This window comes from Cyanistes caeruleus, chromosome 4 (assembly GCF_971803275.1).
Source record: "Cyanistes caeruleus chromosome 4, bCyaCae1.hap1.1, whole genome shotgun sequence".
NCBI classification, from domain to species: domain Eukaryota; kingdom Metazoa; phylum Chordata; class Aves; order Passeriformes; family Paridae; genus Cyanistes; species Cyanistes caeruleus.
Genome location: NC_141704.1, coordinates 77,780,991 through 77,804,697, shown reverse-complemented (window position 1 = coordinate 77,804,697; position 23,707 = coordinate 77,780,991). Strand labels below are relative to the sequence as shown.

Genomic DNA, 23,707 nt, shown 5'->3' with positions numbered 1-23,707 from the left:
AGTGTTTGAGTATTTCATTGTGTGTGTTAATGGTCAAAAAAAAGTGCAGAGTCTGTGTTGACAGGCCTGTGTTGTGGACAGCAGCGTAGCCACCTTTTAGAAAACATAGAATTCCTTTTCAACATAGAAAAGTGAATTTCTGAGGTGATCAAATAAAGTTCTAGTGTGATCAGTCTGACAGCTTCCAGAAACTGCTTGTTTTGTCTGCAGAAGGGTGGTTTGTATCCACTCTACATGCTAGATTTGAAATTAGCTCCTCTTGACATGTTCTGACAGAATGCAATTCAAACTAAGCAGCAAAGAAATACATTTTCCAGTAAGTATTCCTATACCCGCAGCTGAATGATAATCATGTAACAAGGGAGCTCCAAAAATATTTTAATCTGAAACATTTTAATCTCTAATCCCTGGTATCTGTGGATAGCTGAAGAGAAGCAAAATTTAGCAGCAGAGTGTAAAAATCTTGTTTTATTTTCAAATTCAACAAGACAGTTTCTTTTTAGATTAGTATTAACTTTAGATTTATGTGAAGTGCTTGGCAACTATTTCTCTCAGGTTTCTCAGAACTACACATTTGTTGTACAGAATGCAGGTTGAATTGTTCAGTGTAAAATGAGCTGTTGCAAAAGAGGGATTTAGAGACATTATGTGGAAAGCATCACTTTAGAGTACACATATTTTTCAAAGCAGTGTGGCTACGTGTTGTGATTTTATAATGTAGCCTCCTTAAGGTCCAAGGTCCTGAAGTGTTGTGAGTATGTAAGAATCTCATTTAAACAAAAATCTTCATGTTGTCATGCCTGAAACTTAGAGATTGGTATAAATGTATCTCAAAGGCTTAGAAAGCAGCTAAGAAAATAAATCTGAGTTACTTTTTTATTAAAGTGGGATTAATTTTTAGTCTCAAATCTTAGAAGATTTCATGTTGAAAATTCTGCTAAGGCATAAATAGTTCACAGCAAAATTAGACTTTTTAGTGTAGAATCTCCCAGTAAAATTGCTCCAGTGGCATCCAGAGAGAACATTTGGGAGTATCCAAAGAACATCTGAGGCAGACAAACTGATGTGACAGGATCTAACATATGAAACTGGTTTAAAATTTCAGTCTCAATCCTGTGTCTTTATCCATTAATGCTGTCAGACTGTGAACTCAAATGTGTATGTTTTGTGCTAATGAAGGAGTTTAGTTTCTGGTTGTTTCATTTCAAGTTGCTACATTTTTCAGTGCTGCTTTTAATTAAAAGGTAAGCTATTGTCAGACTGGTAAAAATAAAAAATATTAGAAAAAAAAGTGTTTGATAAAACATTTCTGAGTATCTTGATGCATGGAGGGGAAAACCATGTCTCTAATGGGAACAGTGCAGGGAAAGTTTTTCAGTTTAGAATCACGATGTTACGGAAGTATTTTAACTTTTTTTAGTTATTTTCGTAAGTCACAAAGAAGTTCCTTCAGCTTTGATAGTGGCTGTGCCAGCACCTGCTTGTGGGTTGGAAGCAAGGGGCCCGTGTGTGTCTGTGGAGATGAGGCACAGGGGTTTGTCACAGCTGATGTGCCGGGCAGTGACATCTCACGTCATGGATCAGCCACATTGTGTTATGTGACTTGCAGCTAACACAGCACAGCAGGAGCTGCGCGGTGACAAACACAACCCAACGTGACATATCCATGGGAAAACTGGCACAGAAAAGCTTTCTGAAGTTGAGTTTCCGGGGTGAATTTATTCGTCTCCAGAATGCTCCAGAGAAAGCCGTGAAGCAGTGTACCATAAAAGGCAGGAACACGGTGACGTGATTAGCAAAGTCACTTTAATTCAGTGTACAATTAGGAAGAAAACATACGTATGTAGCAGTTCTGGAGAGTGTTTTTGTTGTGTGGGTTCTTGTGAATTTCTTTCTTTCGAAAGGTAGCTCTCTCAGGGGGAGCAGTCATTCCAGGTCACTGATTATTTTTATCTTTAGCCATGCTAAGAGCTGTATACACTTCAGGTTACAGATGTAAGTTAATGTATATTGAATTTAGCTTGTTGGTTGCCTCAGTCAATCTTGAGCTCTGCTAATCTAAACTCTTGGGGTTTTTTCTGCTTTGCTTGCAGATCAGAACGACCCCTTTTTGTGCTTTTTTTACAATATCCTTATTCTTCTCTAAAATTATCTTCTTTTTTGGGTACTCTCCTAATAGTTTCAAATGTTCACAGAAAATTGTCTGTAAGTAAACTCTGAAATTAATTTATCTCTATTTACTTATTATTTTTCATAAATGAGTGGATAGCCTGTACTTTCAAGATTTTCTGTAAAGGCACAGATGAAATTTGAGATCAGGAAAATTCAACACATGCACACAGACCTTGTGCACACTCAGGCTAATGTTGAAGTTGAAAACAATCTCACATTTGGACAACTGTCAGCAGTTTCACCAGCACAACACCTGAAATTCCAAATGGATGTGGTATGTCCTGCTACTGCTTTTCCTGTGCTGTTGTTCCTCACCCTCAAATGATTCTGGTTCCATGCTGGGTGGAAGGATTCCCATGATGGTATCTTTGGGACTCTGGGCTCAAGCAGAGCAAAATAATGCTGTATAAATACATGTTATTACTGGTGAAGAGATAAAATTATCTTATGCTTACCAAGTGTCCCAGTGTCTTGTCTTGATGATAATTAACTGGTGACATACACATTGAGTCAGTGCTCTAGGATTTGTGCCCAGAATAAGTCACAGAAACATAGCAGCTCTAGTATAGGAGAAAAGGGTGAAGGGGGATATTTTTTTTTATTTTTTTATTTTTTTTTTTTCTTCTGGATAAGATATAAAAACTGCCCAGAGCTGGCCCTGTTCAGAAAAAGCAAATCAGCCTCTTGGAATTCTCTTTTTTTAAGATGTCAACTTCCCTCCTGTACACTTCTGTGAAGACAAAGAATGCCTTAGCATCTGTATTGAAGTCATCATTAAAATAAAAGGAGATCTGTAGACATCAGCTATAAATCATCAAGAAATAGCTTGTGGGTAACCTTTGACACAGTTGAACCTACTTGAAATGAGCTAGAGCTGGATTCACTGCCTTCAGTGAAGCCAGTAGGTGGACTAGAGGTCTCTTCTCCCTCTCTGTCTCTCTTTCCATCTCTTACAGTGTCAGCTTCTGGGAGGTAAAAGTGTTCTGGCTGAGTGATGGAAATGCATTTGGAAGTGTTCTTAAATAGACATTTGTTTTATATCTGAAAAGAATAGTTTGGTCTTAATAGTGTGGTACTGGGGGATTTTAAAGGTATTTTGTGAGGCAGTTGTCTTCTTTCAGAATTACAAAAACTATTTTAACCAATTGTTTGGGCTTGAGGAACAGCATGGAGTAGCTATTGTGTGTGGATGTATGCATGTTCTCCAGAATTAACAGGGAAATGTCAGATAAAAATCTGCCTAATTTTGCATAATGGAATTTTAGCATTCCTGTGATCTGACTTCAAATTCCTGCTGAGTTTCTACAGTGTAACAAAAATACTAGTTTGCAGTTGTTAATTTTAATTTCTAAGATGCAAGGTTTTAAAAGGAGCTGAAAGTATTCAGCATCTCATGGGGACAAACTATGAGTCTTACTAATTAATCCAGCAATTAGTGGTTCATTGTGCCTGCCAGCAATTTGGCCCCAATACTGGTCCTGATGGTGATTTCATTTCTGCTGGTGTGAATCAGGAATAGGATCTGAAGTCTGTGCACCAAGGGGGGCTGAATACTTCTTCAGCACTCTTTTGCTTGTATTCTGCATTCAGCAGCAAATAATAATAAACATAGGTAGAGTCAATATGGATAGATAGAGATAAATATATAACATCAACAGTAGTTGCTAAACTTAAAGATTTGCAAATGGTGGTGTTCCCATGCAGTTTCATAAACATGACTGATGTATGTCCAGTTTGCATAGAATCTGCCCTTTTCATAGGTGAAAGGTTGCATTGTCTCCAGTTTTGTGAGAGAATTGAGACAAAGGGGTGACCCTTTGCTTTCTGTAGCCATGTGCTCTTGTGCAAAGCACTAGAATTTATATTTGGTGATACTTTATGATGACTTCACAAAGATGTTAGTGACCATGTACAGAAGGTTGGATAAGGAGTGACTCACTCAAATTCACTGAGAAAGTTTGTTGTAAAGTCTGGAACTGAACCTGAGTCTCTTTGGGATGACCTAAGGAATCAGCAGTTAAAAAAAGGCATGACTGCAACAATTCCCAACCATTCCCATCAGATGTTCTCTCAAGTAGTTGACCCCACACATAGCAGCATGGATGGGGTATAAATATTAAACAAATTATTCTGTGAGTGCAGTATTTACTGAAGGAGTATATGTTGGCTTTGAACATTCCCTACAGAACCTCAAACTCCCTCAATTTTCTGCAGCTGCTGGTTAGATTTCATCTTGCTGCTAAAAGGAGGTGAAATGTAAAGATATCCAGCAAGACCAAGCTGTAAAATCATTTTGATTTTAGTGATCTGGGATGTTGTTAATAGCATGCAAGCATTAAAGACAGATGAGCTTTGTGTTGATAGTTTTCCTTTGAAAAGCTATTAGTTGGAAAAATAAATTGTCAAGCAGTTCATATCTACAGTTGCAAAATGTATTTTGACATTTTTGTTGCAGTTGTGTGTATCTATAAATAAATACAGTGTATATTATCTTTGCACTACATATTCCTAGGGCTGTACTTAGTGCCTCTCTTAGTGAAAAATCTACCTGGGCTACATAGAGATATCCAAAGTCAGAGAAAGCACAGGTGTTTATTGAAAAGGAATTTCATAGCCCCCTGCCAGTTGTCCAAGCTGTTTGAAATCTCTTTTCTTTCAAGGTCTTTGGACTTGCTTCTTCTAAAGTTTTCAACAGCTGGGTTGTTTTTTGGTTTGGGTTGTTGGGTTGTTTTTTGTTTGGTGTTTTGTTTTTTGGGTTTTTTTTTTTTGTTGTTGTTTTTTCAGGGGGGGTGGGGGGGCAGTGGTGGTAGTGGTTTTATTTTGTCTTTTTTCCCTTTTTTGAATCTTAGCAACTATGAGCATCTTTGCCTCTTCTGTCTGACCACAGCAGGATGAGGGGTCTGTTGCTAATTTGTTTTGATATGGTTTGCTTTGGTCTGTATTCTTTTTGAAATTAATTCCTTTTGCAGGTGTGGGGTTAGAGGTGGTGGTGTGCTCCCAGCGAAGGTGTCATCCACCACAGAGAGGAGGTGGGAGGCTTTGATCAGTGTGGCTTTTGTTTTCTCGTTCATTTAAAATGTACCAGTTTGTAATGCTGTTTGGCTTTGCAGGTCCTTGTTTTATTTCCTTCCAAGTCTTTCCCCATCCTTTCAGGTTTGGGTGTTTTTATTGCTGTTCATTCTGCATAACATTTACTGGGGGATGATTCATTGGAAGGCGGTGACTCGAGGTTCAGTTTAGGCTGCAACAAAATCCAGTCCAATGTCTATTTCCATTTTTTAAACAGCCTTGTTATAGGTGGAAGAGGGCATTAATACAGATACAACTCCACACATTCAGCCTTCTGGGCATTATTGGACAGAATTACACAGAAAGGATTTTTAAAAAAACAACAAAATTAACTGGGGCACAGGCCACTACAGTTTCTACCCAGCACAACTTCAGGAACACATAACCATAGATCAAACTGTCTGACCTCTGTCTACGTTCTTTGCAACTTCTTTTGAAGCAGCTGGACATTGTAGGAGGGTCAGGATAGTATCAAAGAAGCTCCCAAACACTGCTCTGAAGAAAAGTGGCTCTGTTCTTCTCAATGACTCAGCTGTTTACTGTATGAGATTAGGCAAATCATTTAGCCACCTTGTGCCTTATTCTTCCCAGTTGTAAAATAAGGCAAAAGCTGTCAGAGTAATTATGAGCTCTGATTAATTAATAATTCCTATGGTACGCTGGAGAAGTATTTTTTTCCCCCTTCTTTTACTGTCCTGGTTGCCATGTATTTCAGTGGGGACAGCTTGGGAGAAGCAGTCTTCATAGGAAGAATCCTTTCCCTTCCTTTTTCCCACGATTTTATGATCCTCTCTAATGTTTTTTACCACATGTGATGTGATTTTCATGGTTAAAATTCTGAAAGATCAGTTGTCATTTTCCCCTGCAGATTTGCAGTGGCTGCATCAGTCCCTTCTGACCTGTGCCTAAATCACTCCTCCTGCTTAGCCTCTGACTTGAGCCTCTGACCTAAGTACTTCATTAATAACATGACACCAAATAAACAGGTGAAGGAAGTAGTGATGTGAGAAATTCAGCTGAACAAGTTAGATGCAAAAAGCTAACAGCAGGACCCAAGTTTGGCATGATGTACAGACAAGGAGAATCCCAAGTGAATAGTCGTTTTGCACTGGCTCATGTTTTATCTTTACTCAACATGGTCCCTTCTCATTTCAGGACCAACCTGGCAAGATTTGCTCAGAGGCAGCTTCACTCAGGCTTTTTTGTATATGAGGCTGCTGAGTTAAATTTTCTCTCACTTAGAGATGCAGAATGGGAAGGAGGTTTTTCATTATGAGGTGCAAGTAAATGCTAAAAGCCCTTTGTTCCTGTAGTTTATTTTCATGCTGTACTGAAAAATCCTCTTTCTCTTTCTGGGTTCTTTCTGGGTTCCTCTTTCTCTTTTCTCTTTCTGGGTTCTCCCAGCAATGTGGTGATCAACTCTCACTTCTGCCAGTTCCAGTCAAACAGAAGAGCAAATGCCCAGTTAGAAGAATAATGGTGATAGGACTAAGTAATTTACTTCTGTGTGGATGAAAACGAATGCTTGAAGTTTGGATCTGGATTGGGATAAGCATCCATAAGTCATCAGGTTTCCCTAGAGGTTGGGATGGCTGAAAAGTCGTGATCAAGGAAAATTAGCCTAGAAATCTCATACTGGCTGCTTTTCTCAAACACATTGTGCTATTTGTCTGTGGAGATTACTAGCAGAGTTCACAAGGATGGTTGGGCATTTTGAAAGTCTGAAGCCAGCCAGAAACTACAAGCGTGGTTTGGAGGACGTGTCTCTGAAGATTTGTGAAACTAAACAGATGAATTTTGGGTAAACATGTACCAGTCTGTTCATTCTGCTAAGCTGCGTGTCCTGGTGTATTCTGTTGGCCAAGCAGCCTGCCTTGTGCTCCATGAGACCCCAAAGGAAAAGGTCCAAGTGCATTTTTTTCCTGAAGACCTTTAAAGAGTTGCTTCTGTGTGCAGAGGTCTGAGCAGATGCTACATAAAAGGAAGGCCTTTACCCCAGGTCGTCACTGGATATAGGTTGTGAAGAGCAGCTCCATAGTTCTCTCCCTAGACACTGCTTTAATGCTGCCCTGCAACTGAAACATCCCACTCTTCCATGTCTGAGACAGCAGGAGGGCTAAAATGATCCTATAATTTTGTATTTCCTCCTCTATTATTTCAGCATCTGTATTCCATGGCTTACAGCAGAGGTACTGTGGAATGAGTGCTGTGTGTCACATACATAGGTTGTGGGGTGAGGGGGAAGGAATCTCTGAGGGCCTGCCATGTTCATAAACAGATCGTTTTGCATGCTCCTCTTCTGTTCTTCCTCTGTCTGTTTGGGAATTCTGTGTACAAATTTGGGAAACAACACTGCTCAATACATAGTGAAAACCACCCAGCAGCTCTCTGGTTTTTACATGACAACATACAGACCAGACAAAATCAAAGCTTGGGGTTTTCAGGGCAGCAAATTAGTCTTTATGGTGGCTGACTTCTTTCCTGGAAACTATACTTCCTGTAAAAGAAAGGGAAAGAGGAGAACATTAGGGATCTCTCTGAGAGGAAGAAGTCCCCAGAAAATACCCTGAGAGTTCCTAGTGTTGCAAAAGAAGACTGGAGAAGTCCTTTCTGCCCAGGTGCTGCAAAACAGATTCACTTGCTATGTTCCTGCACCACTTTTTTCCATGAAGAAGAATGGAGAAAACAATCCTCCCAGTGTGTAAATCAGACTTTGGGAGTAATTTTTTCATTGAGTAGCTCCCTATAAGCAGAACAAGAAGAGTATTTGTCACAAGTATAAGGCAGTTCAGTTTCCCCCATTGTTTTGAGTCCCATGAAGAAGAGTATTTGGGCAGTATCAGTAAAGTCCTAACTTTGGTTGGATAACATGCCCTGAGTCCAGAAAGTACCTGTCTTCTGAGAGAAGTTCATTCAGGAAAAGAATGCTCAGCCAAGCAACACCATTTAAAAAAGCCAAAAAAAACCCCAACAAAACAAAACAAAAACAAACAAACAAACAAAAAAAAAAAATCCACCCAAAAAAAAAAAGCTGCTCTGGGTATAGAAAAAAAAGAGATTTTTGGAGATTCTGTGGTGGTGCAGAAATTTTTCTGCACCATCAGAAGGAAAGAATGCCATTTTTCCTCATACCTGCCCTCATCCTTGTTTTTAGTGCCTTTTTCTGTCAAACCAGAGTCTACTCGTGCCTTCTACTTTTGGTGCTGAAACTTGTGGGCAGGAATACGATAGAATGACTTCTCTGAACCTGAAGAATAATTCTGTTGTGTTTATTACTGTATCATAACCAAGATACCTGTTTTTATGTCTCGTATATGTTTTTCTACGTAGTTAGAGAAATTTCCACCTTTGCAGGAAGGGACACATTATTCTTAATCAAAACTTGAGAATGTGGCAGGAGGAGGTACAGCTGCAGATGAGCATTATCTAATTCACCCATCCTGTCATGTGAACATCCCTGCTTAATTTAATACAATTATTTCATCAGTGAGGATAATATCAGCAGCATGATTCATTTATACGACATGTTATACAACTGCCTTTACCTCTTGGCTTCTTATTATCGCTACAGATAGCTTCACCATGCGTGGCTTCAGAGGAAGGGGAGGGGATGCCAGTGTCTTTCTTTGTATGGGTGTGTGGACAGCTGTAGTCTCAAGGGACTCTGGTTCCAGAGAAAATCCAGAGGATTTTCTTTGCATCTCTGCTCCTGCACCTCGGTTTGTTACGTATTTTGGTTAGACGTTTTTGGATAAGCGGGAGGCTGGATAAGCCACTGAGTGGCTGCATTGTTCAGCGGGCAACAATGCCATCATTGTCTTCTGCCCCAGACATGCCAGTAAGTGCTCCATATTTTGCATTTCTATTGAAATGAAGATCTCCAGGAAACACAACCAGGGTGAGGGAATGAGGTTTTGTTTCTGTTGAGGTGGCAGAGGCAATCTTGTAGAAATTTCCCCCCCGCTCCCTGGCTTCTTACTTCTAACTCATTTGGCTGTAATTTGTATTGTCAAGGTCATTTAAATAGGCAGCAAGATGTGGTGAATGTGTTCCCAGAGGTCATGAAAAGCCTCTTTAGTAGAGCAGGCTGGGCTGTGCTTAAGCCAGGTCATTTAAGCACATTTGTATTGCCAGTCAGATGATACCCAGAGTAGTTCATGATTTTGTAATAAACCCTGCAACCTGGACTTTCAGTGTGTGCCACAGTGGGATCCAGCACTTGGATTTAAATGACAGTACAGTAATTCAGTAACTGTATTTTAATAGTGCACTAATCTTAAAATATGTGAAAAGGAGTGAGATTATCAAATCCTAATGAATCGTCTGGGTTCTTCACCACCCCTCCCCCCCCCTTTTTTTTTCATTCTCTGAGACTGGTTCATCCATGTGGGCTATCAGTCTTTTATTCAGCTCTTGGTGTTGAAATAGTGCCATTTTTAATAAATGGTTTAGAGAGTTTCTCAAAATCAGATTTTACCCCCTTCTTTTTCCATATCTATTCTCCATACAGATGAATTAACCTTTTATCCTAGGAGGAAGTAAATAGAGACAGCATGATGGAAAGATTAGAAAAGACATCATTTCAGCCAACTATTTCAAGATTGGTGACTGCGAGTCCTGGATCTGTCTGAAGTTCTGCCGCTGTCACTGTGTGGCTGTGGCCAAATCCCTTCCTTTTCCCTCTCTTATTTTTTCCTCCCATGTTAATAAGCACTTTGTGTTAACCTATAGCATTTTACCTTTTCAAAGGGCCACGCAAACCTTATAAAATCAGCATGATTCACGCTCAACTTGCCAGCAGAATTTCTGTTTGTGTTGCACGTCAGGCACTTAAACCAGGAGATTTTCTGTGTCTAAAGTTTAAAATATGACAGCTCAGAGTTATACTAATCCAGGTTGAGTGATGCTGCAAAATACATCTCTTGAATATTTTATTTACCCCCCCCAAATTCTGGTTTAGGTGAAGGATTTTTTCTTTCCTCAAATACCTAGATACAACCTGGAAGAAAATCTAGAGGAAATCAAGGATTTAAATTTCCCTGAATTCAGGTTTGGGTTAATGAGTCTTCCAGTCCTGGGAGGAAAATCAGTTCTCCCTAAAACAGCAACTGTTCTGACACAGCTGTGATACAGGGGATGGGAATCTCTTTGCCAATGCTTTGCTTTTTGTGGGTACATTTTATTGGCCCTCCTTCATGTGTTTTGGCTTATGCTTTATTCTCTACATTTATTTTGTGCGTATGTGTATTTTGTTTTTTAAGACAAATGTGCTACTTTTAAAGAGGCATTTCATAACCTTTAATCAAGATCATATTTTATTTTCATCACATCTGTGTTTATATTATTACAAGCCTTTTGGGTCTTAACATCTTCTAGTCTCAGCATTAATTGTTTTGGCTGATATATAAATACATGTTTGACTTTAATTCTTTAGAAAATACTGGCTTGGGAAAAAAACCCTGCCTTGTCAATGTCATCTTAGAATAGCTGCATTACAGAAAAAGGCAGAGACCAATCCATGCTTTCTCTAATAAAAACTGATTGCATGAAGTAATTCTAGATTCTGTGATCCACTGCATAAAAACAAATCTCCTGGCTGTTGAAAGATACCATCTACCTGAAGTGAAGATGCTACATCTGGCTTTTTATCTTTTGTCTCTTACTTGCCCGAGCTGTCTTACACCTAGCTCTGGCATAAGTGGGAAAATTCTGCTAATCTGTAATGTGGCAGAATGTTAACTGGGAGGTTTTATAGTCAAAAAATAAAGGTAGACTGACACCTGATTCTTGTTGGGGTTACACAGGCCCATATCAATAATGGAGCCAGTACAGTTCTTGGTTTAAGCTAGAAGGGCAGAGGATTCTGAATTTATGGCTGCAGAAAGGGAAAAAAGTAACATGTTTCACTGACTAAGAGTGAAGATCCTAACAGTCATCTTCACACTTAACACAATTGTATGTTATTACTTGTCCCCCAGATATTTTTAGATTCCTCTGGAATAAATCAGTGTAGTTCCACTGCTGTAAAAGAAATTACTGAAGTTATTACCAAATCACGATGCAACGTAGGATTTTTAATGCATTTGACTTCCAGCGAGGATTTGAGAATGCTCTTTGAAATAACAGAAGTAAAAATGTTAGGAAGACCAAACAGTGGAGTAGTATCATTTTGTAAATATATATAATAGCTGAAAATTATTTACTTATCCCCCCCTTTATGAGAACCAAGCTTCTGTGACCTCCGATTAATTTACCCTTAGCCTGAACACACAATGAAAGTGAATGAAGGGGCAATTTGGAATGACATTTATCAGCTCTGGAACTGTCGACTTCTATTATTTCCACAAGGCCTTATATTTCTTGGCTTCAGAGAAGGCTGTGCTGACTTGAATGAAGAAGAGCATTCTTACTACCGAGAATAGTTACAACACAAACAGCCTCATTGCTTGATGCCTACAGTGGGGGGGAAAACTCCTTCTCTGTTTGTATGGTGGACTTGGACAGGACCTTGCCTTCACACCAGGTTAAAAAAAAGGGAACTGAAGAGCTGAGAAAAGGGAGAAGGAGCAAGAGGGGGGAAGGAAATAAGGTTTCTAGGGATAGGATAGCTAAGGGACTGAGGCAAGAGGATGAAAAAACCTGTCACTATAAGGATGTAGATTGGAATCCAAGCTGCCTTTGCAGCTTGTGAGAGCCATTCCTATCAAGGACTAGCTGCTGCTCCTTCTGAGCTGGTGCTGCTCTCAGTCAGATTTCTTTTGGGCAGAGAGCATGATGCAGCTTTCAGTCCCATATCTGACACTAATCAGCCCCTTTTGTTGAGACTTACAGCAGATGTCAAGAATCAAACGTACATGGAAACCAAACCCTCTTGGATTGAACTGAAACAAGTCTGTGGGCAGGTTTGCTTGGCTTCTCAGGCTGTCTTCCAAATACATGAGTTTGCTATTCAGGGATCCTTGTCTGGCACAAGGTCGCTGTGTTTGGTTGATTTGTTGGCTCATTTGTACTTAAAACTTTCATGCAACTAACTCAGTACTGATTTCACAACATTATAGTTGGACTGTTATGAGACTTCTTTATTTTTTTGTTGAAATCAGAGGAGCAGCAAGGCAAGTCCTCTTCCATTTGGCTGGTATTTTATTCTATTTTTATTTTGTCTTTTATCTATTTAATTCTAATACAATGGATTTGTATTTCTGTAAAGTAACAAATCCCTTCTAAAAATGTCAAATGCCGGTTTTACTGGTGACATTTTTAACCCTGCAGCCTACATCTCCTGGAAGATCAACAGACCTCTGCCATCTAGGTACCTAATTCACTTCTGAGAGTATAGTATGTAGGCTCCTAAGGCAATTTCATGCACTGATTTTTTTCCCATTTATTTTATGCACAAGCTGCCTCTAGGATGGCTTCAACATCACTTTCAGGATGACAGCTTTGTCCACAATCCCTCTGATAATGTTTATCTGCTATGACTGTCACAAAACTCTGTATAAATATAACCAAATGTAGAAATAAAATCAAGTATAACAAAGGTGCTTTGCTCAGAGGCAATGGAGAAGTTACATGGCAGTGCTTTGCAGAATTGTCTTGGGTTTGGAGACATCTACATCGTACTTCCACAAGCAATAGGCAGCTGTAAAATTCCTTCCTTGCTGCAGCACATCCACCTGTGTGGAAAAGAATCGCTGTTACTTGATAGTTACAGAGACTTTGGTGGTAACAGTAAAACACTCAAACACAAAAAAACCTCACAAAAACCAAAAGCAGAGTCTAGTCTCACTCAGCTTTGCATTGTTGTAAGCCAGGAATAATTTTATAAAGCTAAACATACTTGAAATTTAGGGAGACCAGAATCAGTTTCCTCAGTGTCTAGAGCTGAAACCCAGTTGTTTTAACCACCACACTGATGCAGCACTTCTTGCAGCTAAAGGATGACTTTCCTAAGTCACAGTGTCAGACAAGAGCTAAGCTGTTACGTGGTGATTTGATCTAATATCACATCCATTAGTTCTGCTTATTTAAAAGTCAGTTAAAATCACTTCTAAAATACTCCCCTTGTTGAAAATCCTTTTCTCCCATCTCTGTTGTTTTGGTTTTTTTCCTTACTGTATTTTACTTTGATCAAGCAAAAATACATTACTTGGCATTTTAATGTTTTTTATAGCACTGCCTGTCACTCTGTGTAATCAAGACAGGTTTAGGAATAATTCCAGTTACCCCACAAAAAATATCACCCAATTATTGTATTTTCACATAATAATAATAATTGCTGAAATCTAAAAGTTAAACTTTGCAACAGATAAAAACATCTAAGGGTATATGCAGAATTATCTATGTTACTGTCTCAGATTTTGTTAAGGTGGAAGAGAAGTATTTATTTACTGTGGTGTTTTTGTGCTTGGAATTCTAAGTCTGGGAAGTTCAGGAGAAAGTACAAGTTAAAACACAGCAAAACCTGAAGAAAAGGCACATACACAATAAGAAACCCAAAAAAACCAAAAAAAAACCCCAAAAAAAAGACCATTAAAAAACCCAACTGAACCCCCCCATTCACTTGTTTGTCCAGTTTGGCTAGTGGTGATTGAGTTTTAAGTGAAGATGGTCTTCAGTTTTGACTTCATTAATAAATCTAAGGTTCAAGATAAAATATAGCTGTTAAATTGCTCTTTATTTGCATGGTAGAAACAAATGACTTGTTGATGGGAATAATTTCTTCAGAGACAACTCTCACACGAAGTGCAAATGGATGATGTTCTCTGATCATGTCACACTAATTTTCCAGTTTATCTATCATTTCAGTTCCAAACCAGAGTGACAAGATGATATCACATTTGATCTTCATATATATGATACAACCTCTCAGGTTTAGAAGTTCATATGAGCTGAAACCAGTGTCTTCGCTTGGGCGGTGTTGTGCCAACAGCAGTTTGGTGATAACATTCTTTTTCTCCTCTGCTTTTTGCAGGATGAAGTGGCCCAGCCTCTGAACCTTTCAGCCAAACCCAAGACATCTGATGGCAAATCTCCCACATCACCCACCTCTCCTCACATGCCAGCTCTGAGAATAAACAGTGGGGCCAGTTCGCTAAAGTCCTCCGTGCCAGCAACATTAGCGAGTCCTTCGGCCAGAGCCAATACAATAGGTGAGCTCTGTCATGATTATCCCACTCATAACAGGGGATAGGGGATTATAATAATAATAATAATTTGGGGATTTCCCTAATGGAAGGGGGGCTGTTATCAGCCACTGCCAGGCAGTGGGCCAAGAGCTGTCACAGGTTGACCGTAATACTCCAGTTGGTTGGTGTCAGTGAAGAAATTCACTTTCAGGAGGGGTATCTTAGCTTTTTCAGACTCAGAAAACAAAGGTCTGGGTTATTTCAGGGGCTGCTTTAACTTCTAAAAATGCTCTTTTTTAATGGCACACGTTAAAGACAGTGACCTGTCTAATGGTGGGCATTGAAGACCCGTGATATTATTCTACTTCATTTAAAAGTGATGGATGGACTTTCAAAAACATTTCTTAAAGTTAAAAGCCATTTTTCCATGTGTTTCCAAAATTACAAGTTTAATCCTTAGTCTGTCCAAATGCTGAATGGAATGTTATTTTACCTTGGTGTAATAAGCAAAGCAATCACCCAGTTCATTAAAGGAAATCCCAAATTTGTTTTTCTGTGTTGCAAAAAGTCTTGACTGGCTGTTTTTAACATCGTTCCAGAAAATAGTGATAATTCTTCCTCCTGCCAAAATTATGTCTTTGCCTAAAGACCATCTAAATAGTAACAGTTTTATTGATAATTTCATAAATCTGATGTGTTAAAGGGACTGTTCTTTGTGTGTGTAAGGAAAATGTGTACACACCCCATTCTTGATCCTTCTAACTGAAATGTTGTATTCCATGAAGTGATTGAGTATAACCTGAATCAAGATTTCATTATGTAAATCAAGCTCTGTTTTGGGAATTGAGTGAGGCAGATGTACTTTTTCTACTATCTGTTGTGTTCCTCCTAAAGCATCTCCTGCCTGGCCACTTTCAAGGATAGCACAAAAAAAACCCCAAAAACACCATAGGTCAAACCAGTCTGAAGATATGTCTGTGATACAGCAGTGCTATGCAGTAAAATTTATTTGGTATGACACATTACAATTATATAAATATTTTTTAAATATCACATTACTAAGTGTTAATGTCTGTATTGTTATTAACCCCACACTCTTTAACTGTGATACATAGTAATGTGTTTTATCTTTAATTTGCTTGACCCTGCTGTTCTCTATGCACAATGCATTGAGTTTCATTTTTTTTCACATTAGATTTTTTTTGTCCTTGGGTAGAGGGAACATCATATTTCGATGGGAAGTTAAGCATCTGGCTGCATTTCGGTGGCAAGACATCTCTGTTCTCCCCTCTCCAATCTTCTTTCCCTAAACACATGACATTTTCCATAGGTTTGAGACCTCTGCAATTTACTTCTTTTAACAAGGTGCAGATTTTGAAATGCTGTACCTTTAATGAGTGATAAGGTAATTGGATAAAAGCTGTGAGGATGAACAGAGCTTTAAAGGTCACTCTTGTAAGAAGAATTAATGTGTTATACCATTAATAAACCATGGAAAACTGTGGAGCAAAAGATAACATACTTAAGTTATTGTTAATGACATAGAGTTCACTGCTGTATATCTCTCTGCTACAAATATAGAAAGTGACTTTTTGAGGTTGCTGAGCAGTATCATTGTGCATGCTGTATATATAAGATAAGCTGTCTTTAACTGGTGCAGGAGCTGCATGGACACAATGTATCTCTAGCCAAGGTTTATCCTTTAATGGAGGACTGCAAGAAAGAAAAGTTCCTGAACACCCTACAAAGTCTCCTGCTAGCTGCTAGGTCAGATCCAACAGAAGTTACATCAAGTAGGATTCATTACCCTGATGTCACTATTTGGTGATCTTGAAGTGAGCATGAAATTTCATGTCTCCCTCCAGCAGGAGCTACGCCATGAAAGATTTTGATAGCATTTTTAGCTAAGCTACAAAGGTCCCTAGTAAGGTTGGGAAACTGGATCACTTTCTCATCCTCTCCAAAAAGCCACTGGGAAGCCCTCAGTCATCTGTCAGAGTTACCTCCAGTACTGGAATGATTGGAGCTGTCAGCACAAGGCACAAGTTGTCTATCCTAGGTGTGCACAGCCCACCTTGCTGGGATGCACCTGAGCTGTCGCTTTTCACCCCCATTAACATCAAATTAAAACCTTTCTCTGGAAGCAGTTCTTCAGGCTGTTTGGCTCCCATGACATGGGGAAATGCCTGTGTGCTGTTCAGTTTTCTTTTGGGGGACATGAACTCAGAGCCTCAGAGATTGTCACTCAGGCACACAGCTCCACAGCCCTTTCCAGAGCTATCCCTATAGCATATAAATTGTGCTACAGACTGAGCAGTCACAAATGTCATGGCTTCATGTATGACTTTAAATCCAAGCATTTCTTTTTGGGAACAGGCATATGTCCGTGTACTAAAAACAGAAACAACTTCTCTTTGCTCTTTGCCATTATCTGCAACATCTCTGTGCTAGTTTGGCAATCCTTGGAACTAAGTTCATTTTATGTAATGCAGTTCCCCTCTCTGTCAATAATTCACCACCTACCCTAAACAACAATAATTTACATTCAACTCGCTTCTATATTAATCATTTCCCTGCACACCAGCATCTTGGCAGCTACTGAAAAACATAAGGAGTGCTTGCTTTTATTCACTGTCATGTGCCAAACTGTCTCAAAGATAGCAGTATTCAGGAAAAGCCAAATAGTCTGGAGAAGGCCATGAATTCCAGTTTCTAGGCAAATTTGGCTCTGTTACAGATTGAAAGTATTATACCTAGACAACAGCAAAAGCAGCACTAATACTGCTGTTTGTTTGTTTATTTGCTTCCTTTTTAATTTATTCTGACTACATGCAAGGTTGATCAGATGCAAAGGTTAACAGATGCAAACTGGGGAAGAAACCAAGCAAGTTGGTAGAATGGAGATTAAAAAAAAATACAAAAAATCAGCTGGTAGCACTGTGCTAGTAAAGGCTATATTCTTCCTTACGCTGGGAAAACTGGAACTACTGGAATTCCGTTGGTTGGGAATTACTGAACTGGGTCATTTGATAAAAGCAATGTGGATGAAGTTATTTCATATAAAACTCTCAGGGTTCTTGGGGTTTTTGCCAAAACCTAGCTGTTAGTACAGTTAACCAACAGTCAAACTGCACAGGAACTTTTCTTCCTAGCTTTTGTTCTCCACGGAAGATGGGAGTACCAGTCCCACTCTGTCTGCAGTATGAAGAAAACAACAATAAAACCCCAAACCAAACTAAAATCCTGACAGCAGCACAGCACTGAACTAATCTGACATCAGCTTCTTCCCCAGAAATGTTTTAAGCTGCAAGACAATGTCCTACGTTTTTGGCAATCAGCAGATCAGATAGAAGAGTCTAGCAATACAGCAGGGATGTGTAATCTGACATGATTAGACAAGGCTCTTTAGGAACAGAACATTCATAATTGAGACAAAGAAAGTATTAATAACACTTTCCTAACACGGCAGTTAGCCATTTTATATTTCCTTTCTTTAATCTTAGTGTTTTTCAACAAATCATGGGATTTAATAGCGTGTTTTGGCAGATTAGAGGATTTATGGCCCAGATGTTTTTTGTTCTAAAAATGGATTAGGGTGTAAAGTTTGCTGGAATCCATGGAACATGTTGAGGCAAGCCGGTCATTTTGTGTGTGATTAGTGCCTGCCTTCTGTCTCACAGTCCCTCCATCTGTCACAATTCACCAATGGATCTGGTTAGATTTAGCCTCATGTCACAAACAGAAGTCCCTTTTCTGGGCAATTTAATATTACAGATTCATTTTATGCCGTTTTTATGCCCTAGTTAAAAGACAGAAAGAAGTGTGTGTGCGCACACGTGTGGGATGTGGAGGGGGAGAGGGAGATTGATAGATATTAGCCTCTACTTTAATATCTGAAAAATACACTGGGGCTTGGAGTCTTCCATCAGTATTCTATCCTACAAATCACATGCAGATCATAATAAGTATAATCTACAGTACACTAAAGGAAAAAAATGACAAAGTGTCACATTTAAAATTAAATAGTATTAGCCGTGCCGGTGATTCTTGTAACATTTTAAAAGGAAATAAATCAGTGACTACTAAGGCTAAGCCCTAGGCTGTGAATTTGCAGCAAAACAGTGGACATTTGACCTACTATTAGCAGCATGAATAGGAGTGGGAATGTAGGTCCGTGTAGCTGTGGTTTCTTGTACATTTATGAATGACAGGTGGTGGTGGGGTGTATTCAGTGGATGAGGTTTTTCTTCTCAGCCATTATGCATTTCATATGTATAGCAAACCACCGCCACCTGTGGTTTATTTTAATGTATTCACAAGTTTTAAGAAGGGGAAGAATGAAACGGTCTATTTTTAAGAGTTTGGGATTGCTGGCATGATCAAAGCTTCCCCTAACTCTTATCCGGTTACATCCTGCTGCATACAAACCACAGGGCTAACCTCTGCAGTGTCAGGGAAATATTGAAATTAATGGGATCAAATAGCAGGAATGAGGATTTTGGCACTGAGATTTCTCGTGCTTTATGTCCAGGTGGCTCTATCATAACAACAACAGAATCACAGAGCACAGACAGGTTTGTGGGCATTGCCTTTTAACTCTTTCTCATTAATAACGATAAACCGCATTCCACTGGTGAAAGCTACAGTGTTTTCTTGTAACTTCCTTATTTTAAGACATCCTTTCTTCTGTCATGCTGTCAGGTTATTTAAATGACCACGATGCTGTTACCAAGGCAATCCAGGAGGCCCGGCAGATGAAGGAGCAGCTACGGCGGGAGCAGCAGGTGCTGGATGGGAAGGTGGCCGTGGTGAACAGCCTGGGTCTCAATAACTGCAGGACAGAAAAAGTGAGTTTCCCAGACTCCTTCTGCAAAGGGTCAGAGTGGTCGTTTGCCTCCCCCCACAGATACACGCGTTCTTCCTCCCTTCTCTTCCTCCTTATTCTATTTTTCCTTCCCCGTTTTTGAAGCAAAATAGTTCAAAAGAAGTGAAAAGCAACATGGAAACCGCAACCAAAAACTGACATGAAAGAGACCTGGAGACCCCTGGGGGAGAGTGGGGAGGAGGCAGAGATAGTTAAAGCCCTCACAAGAACTTTGGAGACCCCTAATTCTCTGTTCCAGCCTGTCAACATGTATTAAGAGAAGGTGATCGTAGAAATCTCTGGGTCTAAGTGGAAATCTTGCTTTATGGAAATGCTTACATGTGTTTGTGAGATGAGCTGGATTTGAAAATATTCAAGCTTCTTTAGGAACATAAGCTTTGCTGATACTCAGGCTCAGCTTCTGGGTATTTAGCCTTGTGAGGTCGTCATATATGATATTTTGTGACCATTGCAATGTAGCACTGTCATGTCATGTTAGATGACTTAACAAAATTGAAAAGCAGAGAATTGACAACACAAAGTGCACCAAATATTTGCAGTGAAACTTAGAGGCAGCAGAACATATGGGCCTTACCACCTTCTGCTTTTGGACTGGCCTGTGAAGCTGTGCTATAACACAAAATACCAACAAAGTGGATACTCTCTAGTAAAATTTGTGTGTTCTCTAACAGTCACACAAGGTTGTGGTTTGCTTCTTTTCTCCATAAGTGCCTGATGTCTTTCTGTGCACTACCTTGGCTTATGGAGGATAAATAGACCTGCCAGTGCCTGCTGCCACATTTATAGTGAGCTGTCCTTATAATGCTGCCACCTAAGATACGCATCTCAACTCCGGCATGCATCTCAGCGTCATGGGCTTAGCAAGACTTTCTCCTGTTCTTCTCCTTCCTGCAGTATTTTCTGAGGTGATACAGCCATCCTTGTGCAGTACAAGGATCCCTGTTGTCACATTTGGTGTCAACTACATTTAATTGAAACCACTTCTACTGTAAAGTCTTGTGCAGTTCACTGAGACAGGCAGATAAATAGATTGAATAAAAATGATCAGCTATTTAGCAGAAACTTGAAATCCAGTCATCCTAGGAAGCTTGTGAGTCAAACAATATTGTCCAGAATGAGCAGATTGCTAATTTGGATAGCTTTCCATTTTCCCTGGTTTTAGATGGAGTTTGATCAATAAGCTGTGAGAAGCCAGCAGCCTGCATAATGAATGTTAAATGTACATGTGAGTCTCTCACCGCTGTACTTTTTTCATCAGCCTATCCTGGGTGTCAGTGATGTAGAAATGACTCCAATTTCATGCACTTTCTGGAGAGGAAGGGGAAGGAAAAAAGAGGTCAGTGTAATAGGTATCTGGCAGTACATAGACTCTGTCTCAGAAGAATAAGGGTGCTGCTATGGGGAGAGAGAAAGAAAGAGAGGGATAGAGCATGTTTACGGCATTTCACAGAGAAGAGCACCAGAAGGGAAAAGGGAAAAGCAGAGTGTCAGATATAAGAAGAAGTGATCACAAGCACAAAGGAATTTATATTCAAATATTTAAGCATTCTTGAAAGGATGCTCGGAGCAGAAATTCCTTTTCTCTGCTCCCCATGTAGAAATGACTTTAACACTCAGCCAGATGCTAATGCAAAGTGACTCAAGCTATTCCTCGCAAGCATAGCTAAATTGCCGTTATTTGTTAAGCACATTGAATTCAGCTGTGGATACAGCAGTTGGTTGCATTCAGAAAGCATCTGTACCCTTTTTTTTCTTTTTCCTTTTTTTTTTTTTTTTTTTCTTCTTTAAATCCTCCAAAGCAGAGACAACTCTACCTATCTCCCCCCTCTCCTCCCTTGTGCTGGCTGGGAATTGTCAAGTGACAACCGACCAAATCCTTTTGGACAGGAAGCCTTCATCCTGAGTTCTATATACTTGCAAAGCAGGCCTTGTGGTTGGATCAGGAAGCCCATTAAAAGCACTTTGATGGTATGGAAATTCATCTTCATGAAGCACCCAGGCCCCTAAGCAGCATGCTGTTTAGCTGTGGTTACAGATCAGTCATTCACATCGGAGGGCAGTAATTGTGCTGACGGCTTGTTCGGCAATGGAAGCACATAATATAATCCCAGGCCCTCCACCATGGCATTGCGAGTTAATCTTCTTTAATACAGATCAGCTGTTGTTCTAACACATGACTTTATGCTGGCTCTAGTGACTCTGCACAGCCTTTTGATTAAGTAACAGGAGTGGAACCATCTGCATTCACTTTATTCTGTTACTTTCCTATTCTTGGGATTCTCCTTATTCCTTCTGTTTTCACTTCACACCCTCAGCCTCAGTTGAAGTTTATTTTCCTCTCTAATTCATACCTCCTGGTGGGCTCGTGGAGGGCAGACAGGAGTTCTTTTACAAGGTAGCAGGAAGAAAAAATGGTTTGCTCAACAGAGAATTTTTCTAAAGAAACTGAAGGCTTTTGGGGTTTTGATACAGTTAATGCCAAAACTTTATTTAGGCTCACTGATTTGAACTCGATGATCTCGGAAGTATTTTCCAACCTAATTGATTTTGTGATTTATTTTAATATGTGAACTTCATATCCAGACAAACCAACTTCTCTAAAGTTTGTGTCTTTTTGCTCTAGGACTTTAAGGCTTTTTCTCTGAGAGAAAGATTTGAAAGGAAAGCAAGGATTGCCATTTTTAATTAAACTTTATTCTGGTTTCCTCTGTTTTCAGAGGCAGAGAAGGAGCTAGTTGGGAATGTGGTTAGCAAGAAGTAGCGTTACAGTTTTATGATGGAGTTTCCTTTTTCAGAAGCTCAAGGTCCCACCATGGGATTTAGTGGCAGCCCCTGAACTTTTCAGGCATCATGCATGTCACTTTTGCTTCCTGACCAGAGAACTGGAGATAGGGGGTGGAATTAAGAGAGCGTTAACCTAATGTTCATCTGTGTATCCCTGGGCATATTAGTACTTAGAAATGCACATTATTATTTATAGGTAACAAACACTCATTTGGGGCTATCCCAATTTTTTTCCCTTCTGTGCTGCAGAGTGTAGTGTACTTTTGGAGACCTGTGATCCTCTGAGACCTGCTGAGATTTTTGTTGTAAGAATTGCTTCTGCAGCCTTTCAGTGGAAGTGGGCTCTGCACCATTTCCAGCGTATATGGGAGACTCTTGGTGGGGATTTGTCTGCCACGGGTAGCTGGGCAGGCTTGGGGCTGGAAATCATCTTTGGGAGTCTTAAAGCTCTTTGGGCTCTTCATATATGTCCTGTTTTCTCGCTCATATTCCCAGCTGGGTTGATCCCTGTGGACAGCCAGACATGACAGCTAAGGCAGTAGTCAGACAGGAATTTTGTGGAAGTAGAGCGAAACTGTATAAAAGGAGTCATACATAAGAAAAGATTTTTAAAAATGGCTAAGATGATTTGGGTGAGTCACTTTTTGGGCATCCAACTTGGACCAGCTTGACGGATTTGATTTTCAGAGGCTTACAGTAAAAACTTAGAGCATCACAATGCTCAATTTTACTAAAACCTATTTTAATTGCAAATGCAGTAAAACATATTTTTACATTACTTTTCTTGGAAACATTTCCTTGTATAAATGAGAAGAGTGTGTTTTTGTGGTTTCTTGGAAACCCGAGAGCATAGCTTTATTTGTAATTGTCATCGACAGTTAATTATAGCTTGATACATACTATACATAAACCGTGTTACCTCTTACAGCTCACGGCTCAGGTTGTCACTTGGGGTAAACACCACAAAAGGCAGCATCAGCCAGGGAGCTCTGGCCTGTCTGTTCAGCCCCAAAACTGCAAGGGAAATGTACACAAACACAAAGAGCCGGCGTGTGTGTGCAGGCATCCCAGCCTACAGTGCACTCCTTCAGGGATACACGACACAAACATGCGGAACGCTAGCCAGTAACTCCCTGCCTGCAGCCAGGCTCGGGGATGTGCTCTGTGACAAAGGAGGAGCAGGGTACCAGCGGTGGCTGGGACAGCTGTGGAAGGACACCCAGCCACAGGAGCCTTGCTGATGGGTAGGGATGGAGTCACACTCCAAGTTGAGGACATTCCAATGCTCACCCATCCCACCCCTCCCCGTGCTGGGGGTGTGTCTTAACCTGCGGTTCAAGTTCTCCCTGGTATGGCTTGGAGTGTGTCCTTTTAAAAGGCTCTGACATGTACTTGTCTTCTGGGTTGTGACTAAATAGCTATTTGTAACAATATTTATTCCAGCATTGTAAGCAGGAGCCTATTACTCATGCTTATGGAACACCGGGTTCAGGATGTCTTTCCTCCCATTCCCACTCACCCCTCCTCCCACCAGCCTTCCCACTCCCACCCCCACTTCTCCCTCTTCCCCTTAAGAAAGTGCCAAACGTGAAATGACAGTGACCAATGTTGACTTAATGTGGATGTTTAATAATGAAAAAAGTGTGTCAGTTCCAGCATTAGTTACAAATGG

The 23,707-nt window shown here is 40.0% G+C and overlaps 1 protein-coding gene across 20 annotated transcripts in view; it reads left to right on the top strand.

Annotated features, from left to right (window-relative positions):
- SOX5 (SRY-box transcription factor 5) overlaps nt 1–23,707 on the top strand; it is a 295,218-nt gene that overhangs the window by 249,523 nt on the left and 21,988 nt on the right. For all 20 annotated transcript variants that reach the window (XM_086885461.1, XM_086885460.1, XM_086885454.1 and 17 more), the window contains 2 exons: nt 14,213–14,390; nt 19,068–19,213. In XM_086885461.1, the coding sequence (XP_086741587.1) occupies nt 14,213–14,390; nt 19,068–19,213 (324 nt within the window). The remainder of the gene's footprint in view (nt 1–14,212; nt 14,391–19,067; nt 19,214–23,707) is intronic.